An 18221-nucleotide genomic window follows, 5' to 3' on the forward strand; every position below is an offset into this window, starting at 1 on the left:
AAGCAAAAGTGAAATAAAGCAACTGGAGGCATTTTATTTTGTTTATCTATAAATAGAAGGAACCAAGGATATATTACTCACAAGCCAATCACTGATGAAGAGATACTTCTTCTAAACTCCCCACTGATGAACTTAATAGCAAAGGCACAGAGCATTAATGATATTACCCTGATTATTCTGAGACAACTCAATAGAAACAAAACGATAGCATATAATTGCTGTGCGATAAGCAAAGGATTTTCTAGGATACGCTAAACAAATGGTGATGGATCCAAAAATTCATGCTCCCTCCTGAGCTTGATACTGTACCCTGGAGTCTCAGTCTGGGATGAACAGAGGGTAAGGAATTTACTGACATGCTTTAAAGTGTTGCTTGCTCATATCCCTGCATGCCCTTTCCCCAAGGAGAGTAAAGGAACAGGAGGGTTAGTCTGCACAGGCAATCTGTATGTAAATGATAACAAGCCCAATCTTCCACTGTCTAAATAAACAAGATAAATGGCTTAAGTGGAATTTATGACTTTGTTTCTTTTTCTTTACTACCTATGCCTGAATGCATGCTTTTGTCTTCCAAATTCATCTACTCTTTCTCTGTTATCGATGCTGAATGAAAAAGAAGAGGGTGGCCCACATACTTGGAAAGCACTATAATGTGGAAAGCTGCTTTAGACCCTTGGTTTGGCCTTGAGCTAAAAGATCCAGTCTGTAAAAGCCCTCCTGCCACTTCAACCCATGTTATTTATACCAGTGCACTGAAAGGACTTGAATTGGGATTTATTATTATTATTATTATTATTATTAGGCATTGGATCAATACAAGAAAGGGGTACATGGTATTATCATTAGTTCTACATCTGTTAGTCTGATCGTGGAAAATCCTTTCCACTCAGTTTTATATAAATGGGTTAGGTCAGAGCTGGACATCATATGCTGCCCTGCTGCTGACTATTACATGCATATCTGCTAAAAGGAAACATGGCATGGAAGATGCAAGCTCTTGCAAATGTGATTCTTCTGGTAAACACAGAGGTACTCCACACACCACATCTCCCAGTAGAATAATTGGGATCTTGGCAATAGCAGAAACTGCAGTGGCAGACTTCTGGTGACAGAAGTAGGAGGATGAGGCCTCCAGCAGATTCCAGGGTAAGGTGGCAATGTCTAAACATTTAAATGTTGCCCAGTGATGTTGCATTGGGTGCTGATGCAAAAGCAGGCAAACTCATTCTATCTTTTTGTGTGCGATTAAAATCACAGTATAAGAATGAATGTGTGGATGACAGACATGTGAGTCAGTCTGAATTATTATTATTATTATTATTATTATTATTATTATTATTAACCTTTATTTATGAAGCGCTGTAAATTTACACAGCGCTGTACATGCAATCTTTTTAGTTAGACGGTTCCCTGCCCTCAGGCTTACAATCTAAAAAGACATGACACAGAAGGAGAAGGGAGTGGTGACGGGAAAGGGTAAGAGGTCCAGCAGTTCCTCTCAACCTCCGAGGCCTGGACCAAGGCAGATGGACAGGAGGGAGGGCTTGGCTTCAAAATGGAAGGTTAATCATTATCCAGGGAAAATACATACTCACAAGTAGGATAATACATATACAATACATAGCAATACAGGAAATGGATCAATAAACAGTCAACAACAGAACATCAGATAGTAAGCAACAATTATGCGATGTCTGGGAAGGCTTCTCTGAACAGGATGGTTTTCAACTCCGTTTTGAAGCTGGTTAAAGAAGTGATGACTCTTGCTTGTGGAGGAAGAAGGTTCCAGGAGTGAGGGGCAGCAAATGAAAAGGGGCGAATCCGGGATGGGGCAGAGGAAATCATGGGCTGAGACAGGAACCCTTGACTACCAGAACGGAGGGCCCGAGTGGGAAGGTGAGGAGAAAGAAGGTCTGATAAATAAGGAGGGGCCAGTCCATGGAGGGCTTTGAATGTCGACAGCAGGAGCTTATACTGAATGCGGAAAGGGAGAGGGAGCCAGTGAAGGGATGCCAACACAGGAGAGATGTGGTCAGAGCGGTGGGTGGAAGTGATAATGCGTGCAGCTGAATGCTGGGCAGAGATTAAAGGACGGAGGTGAGAAAGAGGAAGTCCAGCCAGGAGGACATTACAGTAATCAAGTCGTGAGATCACTAGGGCATGGACCAGGATCTTGGCAGTAGAGGCGGAGAGATATGGTCGGATTTTGGCAATATTGTACAAAAAGAATCTACAAGCCTTGGCTGTGGTCTGGATCTGAGGGATACACGACAGAGAAGAGTCAAAGATAAAGCCAAGACTGCGGGCTTGCTGGACTGGTTGAATGGAAATGTTGTCCACAGAGACAGAAAAGGAGTGTTGAAGGTTGGGCTTAGGAGGAAAGACAAGAAGCTCCGTCTTGGACATGTTGAGCTTCAAACGCCGATGGCGCATCCACTGTGAGACAGCTGTAAGGCAAGACGAGACTTGCTGTTCAAGCCTTGGAGAAAGGTCAGGGGCAGAAAGATACAGCTGGGTGTCATCGGCATACAGATGGTAGGAAAAACCAAAAGAGCTGATGAATTTTCCTAAGGACAGTGTGTAGAGAGAAAACAGAAGGGGACCCAGAACAGAGCCCTGGGGAACTCCAACAGATAAGGGAACAGGAGAAGAAGTCTGACCCCCTGCAACTACTGCAAAAGATCTGCCAGACAAGTAAGATCTAAACCAGTCGAGAACAGAGTCTGAGAACCCAAGGTCAGAGAGTATGTCAATTAGGAGACAGTGATCAACAGTGTCGAAGGCTGCAGACAAATCGAGAAGAATGAGAACAGAGTAAAGGCCATTAGCCTTGGCCTGTAAAAGGTCATTTGAGATCTTTGTGAGAGCTGTCTCTGTGGAATGCCTTGGGTGGAAACCAGACTGATAGGGATCAAGGATGGAGTTGGTTTCGAGAAACTTGAGACAGCGCGAATAAACAACCCGTTCCAAAACCTTAGAAAGAAAGGGGAGAAGAGAAATCGGACGATAGCTAGACAAAGAGGAGGGGTCAAGAGAAGGTTTTTTCAGAATTGGGGAAATGAGAGCATGTTTGAAGTTGAGTTGGTACAGGTTGGGTCTCCCTTATCTGAAATGCTTAGGACTAGAAGTATTTTGGATTTATTTGGATTTTGGAATATTTGCATATACATAATGAAATATCTTGGAGATGGGATCCTAGTCTAACATGAAATTCATTTATGTTTTGTATATGCCTTATGCACATAGCCTGAATGTCATTTTATACACAATATTTTAAACAATTTTGTGCATGAAAGAGAACTTGGGTACATTGAACCATCAGAAAGCAAAGGTGCCACTATTTCAGGCAACCATGTGGACAATTTTGGATGTTGGTGTATTTTGATTTTGGGAGACTCCACATATAGTATGGATGAGTCCAGTAGGGTTTTCAGCTGGAATAGTATACTATATTTTACACTAGGTTTTAGAGGAAAAACTTGAAAAAGCTAGAAGAAGGAATAAAACACCCAGAACACTCAGTTCTTGTGTGACATCTTGTTCGTGTCACCCAATGTAACATTTTGGTTAAGAGACTAAAGTATGAATTCAGTAGTCCCTGCTTCAAATATTGCCTCTGCCCACATTGCTGAAAGCTATCTAGTTAGGTGCAGTGGTTAAATGCCTGTACAACAGACATTCATTCACAAACCACAAGGTTATGAGTTCAGTACCAGCCAGGGGTGCAGGGTTGACTCAGCCTTGCATCCTTCCATAGGTTGCTAAAATGAGTACCCAGTTTGTTGGGGGCAATTAGTTTACACATTGTAAACTGCTTAAGGTGTGCTTAAGTGCACTGATAAGTGGTATAGAAATGTACTTGTTATTGCTATTGCTATCTCTGCCAGTGTACTGTCTGATGCACAGATCTGTCAACTCCCTGTCCTAATTGGTTTATCATTTGAAATAGATTAGTGGTTTGAACATTGGACTATGACTCTGGAGACCAGGGTTTGAATTCTCAGTAAGCTATGGAAACCCACTAGGTGACCTTGGACAAGTCACACTCCTTCAATATCACAGGAAACCAAAGGCAGACTCCCTCTGAAGAAATCTTGCCAGAACACCCTGTGATTGCTTTTCCTTACAGTCACCTTAAGTCAGAAACGACTTGAACACACAACAACAACAACAACAACAACAACAAAGTCCCTCACATAATGTTGTGATGTAGACCATGTGGTGGCATTGCCATTTCATAGAATCATAGAATCATAGAATCATAGAGTTGGAAGAGACCACTAGGGCCATCCAGTCCAACCCCCTGCCATGCAGGAAATCCAATTCAAAGCATCCCTGACAGATGGCCATCCAGCCTCTGTTTAAAGACCTCCAAGGAAGGAGACTCTATCACCCTCCGAGGGAGTGCATTCCACTGTCGAACAGCCCTTACTGTCAGGAAGTTCCTCCTAATGTTCAGGTGGAATCTCTTTTCCTGTAGCTTGCATCCATTGTTCCGGGTCCTGTTCTCTGGAGCAGCAGAGAACAAGCTTGCTCCCTCTTCAATATGACATCCTTTCAAATATTTAAACAGGGCTATCATATCACCTCTTAACCTTCTTTTCTCCAGGCTAAACATCCCCAGCTCCCTAAGTCGTTCCTCATAGGGCATGGTTTCCAGACCCTTCACCATTTTTGTCGCCCTCCTTTGGACACGCTCCAGTTTCTCAATGTCCTTTCTGAATTGTGGTGCCCAGAACTGGACACAATATTCTAGGTGGGGCCTGACCAGAGCAGAATACAGTGGCACTATTACTTCTCTTGATCTAGACACTATACTTCTATTGATGCAGCCTAAAATAGCATTGGCCTTTTTAGCTGCCGCATCACACTGTTCACTCATGTTCAACTTGTGGTCTACTTGGACTCCTAGATCCCTTTCACACGTAGTTCCATTCAGCCAGGTGTCACCCATCCTATATCTGTGCATTTTATTTTTCCACCCTAAGTGCAATACCTTACATTTCTCTGTGTTGAATTTCATTTTGTTAGCTTTGGCCCAGCTTTCTAGTCTATTCAGGTCATTTTGAATCTTGATCCTGTCCTCTGGGGTATTAGCTATTCCTCCTAATTTGGTGTCATCTGCAAATTTGATAAGTATGCTCCCAATTCTGTCATCCAGGTCATTGATAAAGATGTTGAATAGCACTGGGCCCAGGACAGAGCCCTGTGGGACCCCACTGGTCACCTCTCTCCAGGATGAAAAGGAGCCATTGTTGAGCACCCTTTGGGTTCGGCCGGTCAACCAATTACAGATCCATGTAACAGTTCCTTTGTCTAGCCCACATTTTACAAGCTTGTTTGCAAGAATGTCATGGGAAACCTTGTCAAAGGCCTTACTGAAATCAAGATATACTATATCCACAGCATTCCCTTCATCTACCAAGCTGGTAATTTTATCAAAGAAAGAGATTAGGTTTGTCTGGCATGACTTGTTTCTCTGAAACCCATGTTGACTTTTTGTGATTATGGCATTGCCTTCTAGATGTTCACAGACTCTCTGTTTAATGATCTGCTCCAGAATCTTTCCTGGTATTGATGTCAGACTAACTGGACGATAATTGTTGGGATCCTCTTTTTTCCCCTTTTTGAAGATGGGGACAACGTTTGCCCTCCTCCAGTCTGCTGGGATCTCTCCTGTTCTCCAGGAGTTTTCAAAGATTATTGCCAATGGCTCCGATATTACATTTGCCAGTTCTTTTAATACCCTTGGATGGAGTTCATCTGGTCCCGGAGACTTAAATTCATTTAGATTAATAAGGTATTCTTCTACTATCTCTTTACTTATTCTGTACTGAAATTCCCCTATTCTGTCCTCTGCTCCATTATCCTCAGGTTGAGCACCCTTTGCCTTTTCTGAGAAGACTGAGGCAAAGAAGGTGTTGAGTAATTCTGCCTTTTCTCTGTCTTCTGTTAGCATTTTGCCATCTTCTCCACGCAGTGACCCTACCGTTTCCTTCTTCTTCCTTTTGCTGTCCCATAGTTGGCAGATGCAATCCTGCTCTCATCTTTATCCATTTGGTAAATATGTAAAGGAGGTATTTGAATACTACCATTGTGGTAAATAGATCTAGAGCATTTTAAACTCTGCAAATAAAACATAAACCTGTAGTCACCAAAGTAAAAATAGTAAAAATTACAATTAAAAATTAAAAGTAAAAATTCAACAAATCAAAGCAATTCATGGCACATTGCTGAATGTTAAACCTTTTCTTTCTTTCTTTCTTTCTTTCTTTCTTTCTTTCTGAACCATTATTAAAATATAACATAAGAAAAATATAGATGAAATAGATAAAGTATTGCTTTAAATGATTACTACTGTTGATTTATAGTGGGTTAGGATGGAGTACTGCCAACTTAATTTTATTGACTCTTTCTCTCTAGATTAATCAACTAATAGATATTTTCCATCTTCAGCTGGCCTTGTTGCAGAAGCCAAATTGACTTATAACCTACAAGAGAGGCAATGAAATGAGAATTGTCAATGGCAACTCAAAATAATTATGTTCAATCTTAATAAAGATAATTTAGAGAAGCAGCAAAACAAAAATTAACACAAAGACAAAAAAATCAGAACAGATGTTAATCTGCTTCTCATCCTGGGGAAATTAAAAGCAAGGAATGTCCTCCCAGGCAATAATACAGAATTTGTTCAATTTGATTAGATGACAGAAGACTTAAGAGAAGAAAAGACTGATAAGCCAGCTGGTCTCGTATTTCCTTAAGATATCTCTTGCTTACATCTTGAATCTCAAGCTATATATTAACCAACAACAGTCTTAACCAGCATATTTCCCCCCGAAATTTAGCAACAGACATGTCTTACTCTGTTGTCATGATAACAAATATTGTTGTACTGAACATTTTAACTCCTTGTTCTTCAGCAGGTAGTCTTTACATTCTTTAATTGTCACAACTTTGGGCCATGTTTAAGGCACAGACCTAGTCCGGTGTGTGTCTTGGGGACTGCATGTGCATCATCCTAAAGCCACCTCAAGATTCAGAAAAGAACCGAGGTGTTTAAATTGGTCCTTGTGTTTGGTAGGTAATCTGAAATTTAAATAAAGAGTGTCCGTTTTTCTATCAGTAGTCAACAAACCACTGATGTCTGTACTTTAGCCTCTTGCTTCCTCCTTCTCTACATCCTGAGGCATAGATTCAAACATGGATGCCTGTGGCCCATTTTATCATCTTTCCTACTGTTGCTGTCCTTATTGTATAATAAATTGGGAATGGGGAAGAGAGTTGCTTGGTGAAAGATTTTCAGAAGAAAAAGATTTTGGGGAGGAATTGATTTCTTTTACTGCTTCTTTGCTTCTAGTCACATCCCTCCTCCCAAGGTGTCTTTCAAGCAAAAGAAGAGGTCATCTGCTAATACATAGTTTGGCCCCAAACTTGGATTACGTGGGCCTGCTGTTTTAAGTGGCTTGTGAATTGAAATCTAAATGTGAGTCTCTACCTGCTATCCAACAAAGACATAGAGGACAAATTTCACTACCATGAACACAGACATCACATTTGTGTTGGGACTTGATGTAGCTGATATAAAGCAGTTGCAATAGAATATTTTCACAAAATAAGTGTCTTCACCTGAGCAATTATGCAAGAGCAGCAGATGGCCATTATCCTCTGACAATATTTTATTGGCATCTCTGAAATGGATAGCACTTAGCAATGCATAATCTGGTGTGATGTTCACTCTGTTATTCACATTGCACAAGGAGTGAAAACATTGCAGAGATGTCTGAAGCCATATAATGCTAATCGAGCAAAAGGGGAAAGACCTAAAATTTAAGTGTTCATTTATTTGTTTCAAAGTGAATTTAGTTATCATAAAAAGGTGCTGAATTGACTGGTGCCCTCTAGCTATTGATGGAAAAGTTACAATAACAGCACCAGAGACAAGCAAAACTTTTGTTTTGCACTTTTCAGACAGTTCTTAAAGTGACCTTGGAGGGGGAAAAAGTTCAGCTACCATGTTGTTCTCTTTTTCCTTACGATTTTCAAAAAAGATTGCCAGGTGCATATAGTAGATTACGGTGTGCTTTGACAAGGTAAAGAAACCCATCATGCTTTGCCAATGCACTGCTAAAACTGATTGTACAACTACCTCACCACCTCTGTGGGGGATCTGATGAATAACATATAAAGATTTCGGCTATTCAGGCTGTTAAATTGCAGCATAAAGTTAGGACTGTTTCAAAAGCTAAGAGCAATGAAATGGGGAAAGTTAGCCGCTCCTACTTTCAGTGGCCCACCTGCTAGTCTTAACTATGTGCTAAAATTCATGAAAAAGCTAAAACGATCAAGAATTCTTTTTAGGTATGCTCAGCACTGGTTCTGTCAGGCATATTAAGAATTCATTGCCTACAGTGGGGTTAGGAAAATCTGACTCATTTCTCTTATTTTCCACTTTTCAAAACCCTCAAGTTATTTCCATCTTGAATATGAATTTTCTGAATTCTTGTAAATTCTTCATGAACAACCCGCTTTTAAAGTTTCAGCCACATGAAGTGGTTCAGTTCAACAGGTACAACTGTTGAGAAAGAATTGTGTTTGGCCTGCCTTCCATATAAGTATTAAAGATGGGTGGCTTCTCAGAGAGGAAATAAAGAAGTGGGCACCTTAATTCAGCACCACAAATATGACTGAATACACAAGGACCCAGAAACAGACTTTTAAGAGGGCTCAAAGTTCTGGGCCTGGATGAAAGAATTCGGCAGGTTACGTTTCATAATTAGTTTTTTAGTATCAATTTTTTCCATCCTGAATATGAGGACATTTGTGAATTTTGGTGAATTTGTATCAAATACAGGCTGAAATGAAATTCACACCTGGCTCCTGCCTGCAATATACTCCAGTGTCATCTGGTGGCTCCCATTCAGTGGGGTAGTGAATCTGTTCCAGGTTTTGGCTAGCCATAAAGGAATTTCCAGGGTGCAGAATGTATTTAGGAAAAGGGGTCAGCACTTCAGAAACCGACCTGGATTAAAACCTGGATAGGGTTCACTCTCTCATGGACATATAAACCGTTGATTGCCACTGTGGAGTACATGTGTGGATAACTGTCAGACAACAGACAGTCATATCACCTGAAACACAATGCTCAGCAGTTGCATCAGTTTGACCCATCAAATATAGTATAATCAGTTATTGAGAAGTCAGGTATTATCAAATATAGTATAATCAAGCATTGAGAGATCAGATACATACATGGGCGTGTGAATGAATCTTTAGTTGCTAGCTGGGCATTAGTGTGGCATTCACAAGTACTGCTTTATTCATTTTGCTACTTTATTTATAGCATGCACAATGTGGAGTTGCTTGCTATACAGATTCCACCAGAACATTGAAAAATGTGTTGTGTTGTTGTTGTTGTTGTGTGACTTCCAAGTCATTTTTGGCTTAAGGCGATTCTAAGATGTACCTATCATAGGGTTTTTTTTTTTTTTTTGGTTAAGTTTCTTTAGAAGAGTTTTGCCATTACAATCTTAAGATTGAGAGGGATCCTAAAATATTTTTGTTAGGAATGTTGAAAGATGATGTAGAAATGAAATACGGGAAAATTATGTTCTATTTATTGACCGCTGCAAGATTCGTAATTACCAAAAAATGGAAAGGAAATGAACTGACATTACAAGAATGGCTTTTGAAAATTTATGAGATTATGGAACTAGACAAGTTGACATGTTTATTGAGAGATAAAAATTTAGAAAAATATAGAAATGAATGGCAACCAGTCATTAATTACCTGAAAACAGAAAAAGGTGTAAATGGTGTAATAGCATTTGAAAAATAAAATCTGTACCTCAGTAAGAAGAAAAATAAAAAGCAGTAAAAAGGGGGTTAAATAAAAGGGTAAAATGAAGATTCAGAAGATATATCATGGTATGAGAACAATGTGGAATTATAAAAGAAGGTTTATATCTGTATATAAGATATAAACAAAGAAAAATCTATAAAGAAAAGGGAAAATCTGAAGGTCAAGATAGCCAGTATATCTGGTGATAAAAAATGATCGCAGTAAAGGAAAGGAAGTTTTTATTTTTGTTAAGTATTTGTAATGTAAGGTGTAATGTCTAAGCAGGTTTTTCTTTAGTCAAATATGTCAAAGTTTAAATGTATATTCTGTCTGTTTATGTATGAGTATCTATGTTTTTATTGGAGAATTTTTAAATAAAAATTAAAAAAAGAAGAGTTTTGCCATTACCATCTGGTTTTGATTATAGTTCACATAATAATAATAATAAATAAAATTTATTTCTATACCGCTTTTCTGCAGTGATCAAAGCGGTGTACATAGTAAAATTATTAAAACAACATAAAATTAAAACCACATTACATTAATTACAATATACAATTAAAATCCAATTCATAGGTGTATGTAAGTGAGAGGGAGAAAAGGGGATCGAACATAACTCCTCCCTCCCTAACTGTCATCTTTCGGCCTCTGGGGGAGAGAGAAGGCTGGCCCAGTACCATCAGGGGCTAGCCTGAAGAAAGAGGCTCCTCCCTCCCCAACTGTCATCTTTCGGCCTCTGGGGGAGAGAGAAGGCTGGCCCAGTACCATCAGGGGCTAGCCTGAAGAAGGAGGCTCCTCCCTCCCTAACTGTCATCTTTCGGCCTCTGGGGGAGAGAGAAGGCTGGCCCAGTACCATCAGGGGCTAGCCTGAAGAAAGAGGCTCCTCCCTCCCCAACTGTCATCTTTCGGCCTCTGAGGGAGAGAGAAGGCTGGCCCAGTACCATCAGGGGCTAGCCTGAAGAAAGAGGCTCCTCCCTCCCCAACTGTCATCTTTCGGCCTCTGAGGGAGAGAGAAGGCTGGCCCAGTACCATCAGGGGCTAGCCTGAAGAAAGAGGCTCCTCCCTCCCTAACTGTCATCTTTCGGCCTCTGAGGGAGAGAGAAGGCTGGCCCAGTACCATCAGGGGCTAGCCTGAAGAAAGAGGCTCCTCCCTCCCTAACTGTCATCTTTCGGCCTCTGAGGGAGAGAGAAGGCTGGCCCAGTACCATCAGGGGCTAGCCTGAAGAAGAAGAGCCCTCCCTCCGGTCCATCTGCCTTGGTCCAGGCCTTAGAGGGAGAGAAGAATGCTGGACCTGATTCCCTCCCCCCTCACCATTCCCTTCTCCTTTTGTGTCGTGTCTTTTAGATTGTAAGCCTGTGGGCAGGGAACTGTCTGTTATCCCCTCTATTGTAAACCGCTTGGATTCCCAGTGATTGGGCGGTATATAAATAAAACCTATTATTATTATTATTATTATTATTATTATTACTTCAGTGTACATGGGGGAATGCTTGGTTAAAGAGAAAGGTTTTAAGTCTCTTTTTAAACAGCACTGGAACTATAGTCCAAAAACTTTTCCAAGCCTTCAGTTTTCCTACTTGTGTCAGTAATGGATGCAAAGGTATCATTTCTTTTCTAACCTCTTTCTTTCCAACATATTGATTCAGTAAACTTCATTGATTTAAGCAAATGTCAGTCCTGCAATTTCAGCCCTGAAAGACGCCCCCAAGGTACCTTTCTACACTAAAACACAATTCAGAGTCTGGACTTTAAAAGTATGTTAAGAAGAAAAATAGCAAACAAAATGACAAGTAAATAATGAAAACAGTAAGAAAAGAGGAGAATAAGGCCATTTTGTTTTATTTCTAATACCACAGCAAAAGATTCCATGATGAGAGGTGATACATTGCCCAAGAAGATGTGTCTCAGCAATACATTTCCATGAATGTCCTTATTCACAGTCCACCTTTAATTTGAAGAAGGGGGAAGTAAGCAGGGTTGGGGCAGGAATGCTGATACATCCAAAAAGGTTTTGTTTCCCATTTGAATATTGGGCGCAGTACTTAGTAGTGAAGGACTGGACCAGGCAATCTTTGTGAGTGGTTTTTCTTTTGCCTCAAGTTCCCATGTCTTCCCCAAAACAATGTCATGGTCTGCTGCCACACTGCAGAATTGATGTAGTTTGTTGCTGCTTTAACTGCCATGGCTCTATCCTGTGGAATCCTGGGATTTGTAGTTTGCTGTGGCACTAGAGCACTCTAACAAAGAAGGCTAAATATTTTTTAATTTGATTATTCTGTTGAGTTATGTGTTGATTATTATCTTGTGTTATGTATTTTATTTCTTTTTTATTGTAATCCGCCTCAGTCTGTAGGGAGATGTGGGCTAAAATAATAATAATAATAATAATAATAATAATAATAATAAATTAAGTTCCAAGCAAAATCTTAAAAGAAAAGAAAAGGTAGTTGAGCCATCACTGTCAGCCCTATTTCTTAGCTCTTATTAACAGGGCCTATAGAAGGGCCCAGAACACCCTCTAATCTGGAATAAGACCTAGTATTATTGTGGGAATTAATGTGAGAAAAAAGTGTGAAGCTCTTCAGAGCTTCTAATACAGGTGTTAAGTATCATCACCATCAGCTCTACCTTGTCTTTAATTACATGCTTTCTTTGCTTAATATCTTGTTTTATCATCTTATCCAGTCTTTCTTATTCTTTTTCCCAGCTCAGGGAGGGTGGTTTTAAATTTCAGAGGAAGTAGTGATGTACATCTCCTAACCACAACAGTGATTATCTGCAGTCCTAAAATAAGCCAAACATCCCTCTTGGTTGTGACAATTTCCTTAATAATAAGCCCTAATTTTAGAAAACTCTTTCTTCCTCCTCTATTTTTAGCTGTTGTACTACCAGCCTCAGAAGCAAGAAACAGTTTCCTATAAAATCTCCCCAAAGGAAGTAACACAGTGGTTGCCTTCACACTGATATTCTACAAGGCTGCTCTGAGCTCCAGTTCAGCAACACCTATCAATCTTAGTTACTGCACTAGTTTTTGGCCAAATCAAAACCTATTCCTTGCTAGAGAAATTTACATCACACTTCCAGAGCAGGCTCCATCACATATTATCCTTGGGGGTCAGTGTGATGTAGCGGTCAGAGTGTGGGACTTAGACCTGATAAATATGGTCCCACTCTACTGCTCAGCCATAATATTGCCTTGTATTACCCCATCCCCCCCACCTAAAAAAAACCCTGTGACTATAGGAAGCTATGGAAGTCAATAGGTGACTTAGGGATCGTCACTGACTCTCATTCTGAGGCTAAAATGAAGAGGAGAAAGAATATTGTGTAAGCCAATCTCAGTTCCTTAGATGAAAAAATAAGGAAGGATATTAAAGATAATAGACTTGGAGAACAATATGCCCCCAAAATCCTGAATTCGTGTTCTATTCTACTAAGTGGTTTGGTCCTAGCTCCTGCCACTAGCTACTCTGACATGGGATACTTGTAGTTGCTTGCTCCCCTGCTTGCCAGATATGATATCTGGTTTAACCAATGCATAAGAATTAGCATGCTTTTGCCCATCTCATTGTTCTGAGCATTAACATTTAATACTTGAATATGACTACCCACTGGGTGACCTTGGGCAACTCACATGTTCTCAGCCTCAGGGAAAGTCAATGGCAAACTTCCTCTGAACAAATCGTGCCAAGAAAAACCCCATGGTAAATTTGCCTCAGGGTCATCATAAATCACAAATGACTTGAAGGTACAAAATATACACAGGGAGACAGGAAAAGTTACCCATTATCACCAAACGTTGGAGATTATTTGGTTACTGTGTTGGGTGATATATGAAATTTTGAATAAGAGGCTATTAAATAGAGATTACTGAATAAAAATATGAGAGATGAGTAAATAAAATGTTGTCAACTACTTAGTATTATTCTTTTTAAAAAATAACTAAGGCAGTAGGGGCAGGGTATAAAGGTTTTCTTTTCCTTCAGGCTCTTTCATGTCTTGAGTGAGTGAAAAAAAAAGACAAGAAGCGGGTGAAGCTGATCCAGAGCATCGTATTCTGAGATTCAAGCCTTCACACTATCACACTTGCAGAGATACCTTAAGCCAGTCACTTTCTTTTGGTCTAATCCACCTTATAGAGTTCCTGTGATGATAACGTGTGGGGAGGGGGCATAAAAAATCATGCAGCTTGTGAGCTGAACTTCAAAAGACATACCAAAGAAAGAGGGGGAGAAATAGGAAATGAAAGGAAATCCATGAGTGTTCAAGTGCATACTTCCGACAGTACATTTCTTTGTGTGTCTGGATGGACCAGCCTGCACTTATCTGTGAAGTGTTAGGTTGGTTGACTGTAAATGAATTGGTTTGATAATTTTACACAACAGCTCATAAGGATTTATGTTACCTCTAATCAAAACTTGGGGAAATTACAGATCATGCTAAGGCGGCATGTTAGAGGATTGTACATTTCCTCCATGTGCAAACTGGAAAATCATACATCTACTTCTGGAATTTCCCAGCCAATGTAGCCATACTTTAAGCAAGTCTCTTGGTCTATGTAACCTTGTTTTGCTGTTCTTCTTTTTGTTTTTGCAATAGAGAGTCACATCCTCGAGGATGTCAACAAGTGCATCATTGCACTAAGAGAACAAGATGGTGACAATTTAGATCGCGCAGCTGGTGCCATCCGAGGGCGTGCAGCAAGAGTGGCTCACATTGTTTCTGGTGAGATGGACAATTATGAGACTGGGGCTTACACTGAAGGAGTGATGAAAAATGTCCAGTATCTTACAAATGCCGGTAAGTGTGCATTCTTTTCTGAATTTAAGTATGCATAACTTTTTTTTTAAGAGAAAAAGCTCCCAGACATCTATATTCAAAATTACAGGTGTTATGGATTTTAAGGTTGTATATTTAAGGCAGGGGTCGGCAACCTACAGCCCGCGGGCCGGATCCGGCCTGCGGGCACTGTAGGAGCGGCCCCAGGCCGACCCTGCTGCCGATTGCCGCCGCCGGCACGCTCCTTCCCCGGCCCTCTGGGCCGGCCTCTGCCTTCCCTGAGGGGCGGGGAAAGCGCTGGGGCCGCCGGCGCTCACCTTTCCCCGCCCCTCAGAGCTGGCCTCTGCCTTCCCTGAGGGGCGGGGAAAGCGCTGGGGCCGCTGGCGCTCGTCTTTCCCCGCCCCTCAGAGCCGGCCTCTGCCTTCCCTGAGGGGCGGGGCAAGCGCTGGGGCCGCCGGCGCTCGCCTTTCCCCGCCCCTCAGAGCTGGCCTCTGCCTTCCCTGAGGGGCGGGGAAAGCGCTGGGGACGCCGGCTCTCGCCTTTCCCCGCCCCTCAGAGCCAGCCTCTGCCTTCCCTGAGGGGCGGGGAAAGCGCTGGGGATGCCGGCGCTCGCCTTCCCCCCACCCTGTGGGGAAGCCTTGGCCCTCCCAGAGGGCAGGGAGAGGCAGTGGGGCCGCGGGCCTGGGGAGAGGGAGGCGGGGGTCCGCAGGGGAAGAGGAGGAGGGAGGAAGGAAGGAGCACGAGGAAGAGGGAAGGAAGGAGGAAGAAGCAGGAGGAGGAGCGAGGGAGGAAGGAGGAAGAAGAAGAGGAGGAAGAAGCAGGAAGGAAAGAGCAGGAGGAGGGAGGGAGGGAGGGAGGGAGGAGGAAGGAAGGAAGGAAGGAGCAGGAGGAGGAGTAGGAAGAAGACATGCAGTCTTTCTGAAGCTGAGACAGTGTGAGTTTCCAAAGTGCATTTCTGTGTATTTTCTGTGCTTTCAGTGCTAAAAGATCTGCTTTTACAATGAGAGTGGTAGTGATGATGATGATGATATGTCAGTTTCGGAGACTTGCAGTCTTTCTGAAGCTGAGACAGTGTGACTTTGCAAAGTGCATTTCTGTGTATTTTCTGTGCTTTCAGTGCTAAAAGATCTGCTTTTACAATGAGAGTGGTAGTGATGATGATGATGATGATATGTCAGTTTCGGAGACATGCAGTCTTTCTGAAGCTGAGACAGTGTGACTTTGCAAAGTGCATTTCTGTGTATTTTCTGTGCTTTCAGTGCTAAAAGATCTGCTTTTACAATGAGAGTGGTAGTGATGATGATGATGATATGTCAGTTTCGGAGACATGCAGTCTTTCTGAAGCTGAGACAGTGTGACTTTCCAAAGTGCATTTCTGTGTATTTTCTGTACTTTCAGTGCTAAAAGATCTGCTTTTACAATGAGAGTAGTAGTGATGATGATGATGATATGTCAGTTTCGGAGACATGCAGTCTTTCTGAAGCTGAGACAGTGTGACTTTCCAAAGTGCATTTCTGTGTATTTTCTGTACTTTCAGTGCTAAAAGATCTGCTTTTACAATGAGAGTGGTAGTGATGATGATGATGATATGTCAGTTTCGGAGACATGCAGTCTTTCTGAAGCTGAGACAGTGTGACTTTCCAAAGTGCATTTCTGTGTATTTTCTGTGCTTTCAGTGCTAAAAGATCTGCTTTTACAATGAGAGTGGTAGTGATGATGATGATGATATGTCAGTTTCGGAGACATGCAGTCTTTCTGAAGCTGAGACAGTGTGACTTTCCAAAGTGCATTTCTGTGTATTTTCTGTACTTTCAGTGCTAAAAGATCTGCTTTTACAATGAGAGTGGTAGTGATGATGATGATGATATGTCAGTTTCGGAGACATGCAGTCTTTCTGAAGCTGAGACAGTGTGACTTTCCAAAGTGCATTTCTGTGTATTTTCTGTGCTTTCAGTGCTAAAAGATCTGCTTTTACAATGAGAGTGGTAGTGATGATGATGATGATATGTCAGTTTCGGAGACATACAGTCTTTCTGAAGCTGAGACAGTGTGACTTTGCAAAGTGCATTTCTGTGTATTTTCTGTTCTTTCAGTGCTAAAAGATCTGCTTTTACAATGAGAGTGGTAGTGATGATGATGATGATATGTCAGTTTCGGAGACATGCAGTCTTTCTGAAGCTGAGACAGTGTGACTTTCCAAAGTGCATTTCTGTGTATTTTCTGTGCTTTCAGTGCTAAAAGATCTGCTTTTACAATGAGAGTGGTAGTGATGATGATGATGATATGTCAGTTTCGGAGACATACAGTCTTTCTGAAGCTGAGACAGTGTGACTTTGCAAAGTGCATTTCTGTGTATTTTCTGTTCTTTCAGTGCTAAAAGATCTGCTTTTACAATGAGAGTGGTAGTGATGATGATGATGATATGTCAGTTTCGGAGACATGCAGTCTTTCTGAAGCTGAGACAGTGTGACTTTCCAAAGTGCATTTCTGTGTATTTTCTGTGCTTTCAGTGCTAAAAGGTCTGCTTTTACAACGGGCGCCTTGGAGCCCGTTCAGCCGAAGGAAGGGGCCAAGGAGGAGAGGGCAGGCACACGCCTCCTCCTCCCCGCGGGGCTTTGGCAGCCCTGAGGTGTCCTTCAGAGGACACCTGAGGCCTGGCAGAGCCCCGAGGACAGGAGCAGGGGCCGCGCGCCTGTTGTTCTTGCCCATCACAGGCCCTTACTGGTTCTCTGGGAGGCAGCTGGGGGCCAAGGAAGGGCAGGAGGAGCAGGCGCGCGCCTGTCACCCCCTCTCCCAATCCCCACCCCCCCACTTCTAGCTGTCTGTCAGACAGCTGGAGGTCGGGAAAGGGAGCAGAGAAAGCCCCGCCCCAGAGGATGGAAGCTCCGCCCTGGCATGTGGCCCCGCCCCAAAGGGTGGAAGCTCCTCTCCCGGCATGTGGCCCCGCCCCCAGAGGATGGAAGCTCCACCCCTGGCATGCGGCCCCGCCCCCGGAGGGTGGAAGCTCCCCCCCACTTCGGCCCCCCAGTTGTCTGAGGGACAGCAACCCGGCCCCCAGCTCAAAAAGGTTGCCTACCCCTGATTTAAGGTTTAATGATTGTGTATTCTTGCACTACAGGGGTTGGACTGGATGGCCTTTGGGATGTCTTCCAACTCAGTGATTCCATTATTCTAAAATAAAGGCAGCACTTTAAGTCCCGCCAATGTTTCCTTGAACTTTTGCCAAAGCCAAGCTTTCTTTCTTTCTTTCTTTCTTTCTTTCTTTCTTTCTTTCTTTCTTTCTGTGTAGATTATTAATTGTTTGCTAGAGACTACTGAGGCATGGTCACCATTGTATAGAAATAGGTAAATTGTAATGGGAATAATCAGTTCTAATAAAATGACCATAATTGAACCAGTCATTTGAGCAAATATTTTTGGATTAGTGCTATTGTCTGTTGGCATGTCAGTACAGTGGAGTCTAAGCTTTAGGGTTTCCCAAGAAACAGATAGAAAAAAAGCCTAAGAAAGAAAGTTTCAAAAAGACTGTCTCCTTGTCTTTTTTACTCCTTCCCCCACCAGTTCTGCTCCCCTTTTCCACTCTTCTAGAAGAAACAGATG

At 42.1% G+C, this 18221-nt stretch overlaps 1 protein-coding gene across 3 annotated transcripts in view; it reads left to right on the forward strand.

Moving 5' to 3' along the window:
• The window catches only part of LOC149318819 (catenin alpha-3), a 485131-nt gene that overhangs the window by 222571 nt on the left and 244339 nt on the right, over positions 1 to 18221 (forward strand). For all 3 annotated transcript variants that reach the window (XM_089510521.1, XM_089510524.1, XM_089510522.1), the window contains one exon: positions 14442 to 14642. In XM_089510521.1, coding sequence (XP_089366647.1) covers positions 14442 to 14642 — 201 coding nt within the window. The remainder of the gene's footprint in view (positions 1 to 14441; positions 14643 to 18221) is intronic.

This window comes from Sceloporus occidentalis, unplaced genomic scaffold (assembly GCF_023333645.1).
Source record: "Sceloporus occidentalis isolate IW3139 unplaced genomic scaffold, rSceOcc1.0.p SCAF_2, whole genome shotgun sequence".
In the NCBI taxonomy this organism is placed as follows: domain Eukaryota; kingdom Metazoa; phylum Chordata; class Lepidosauria; order Squamata; family Phrynosomatidae; genus Sceloporus; species Sceloporus occidentalis.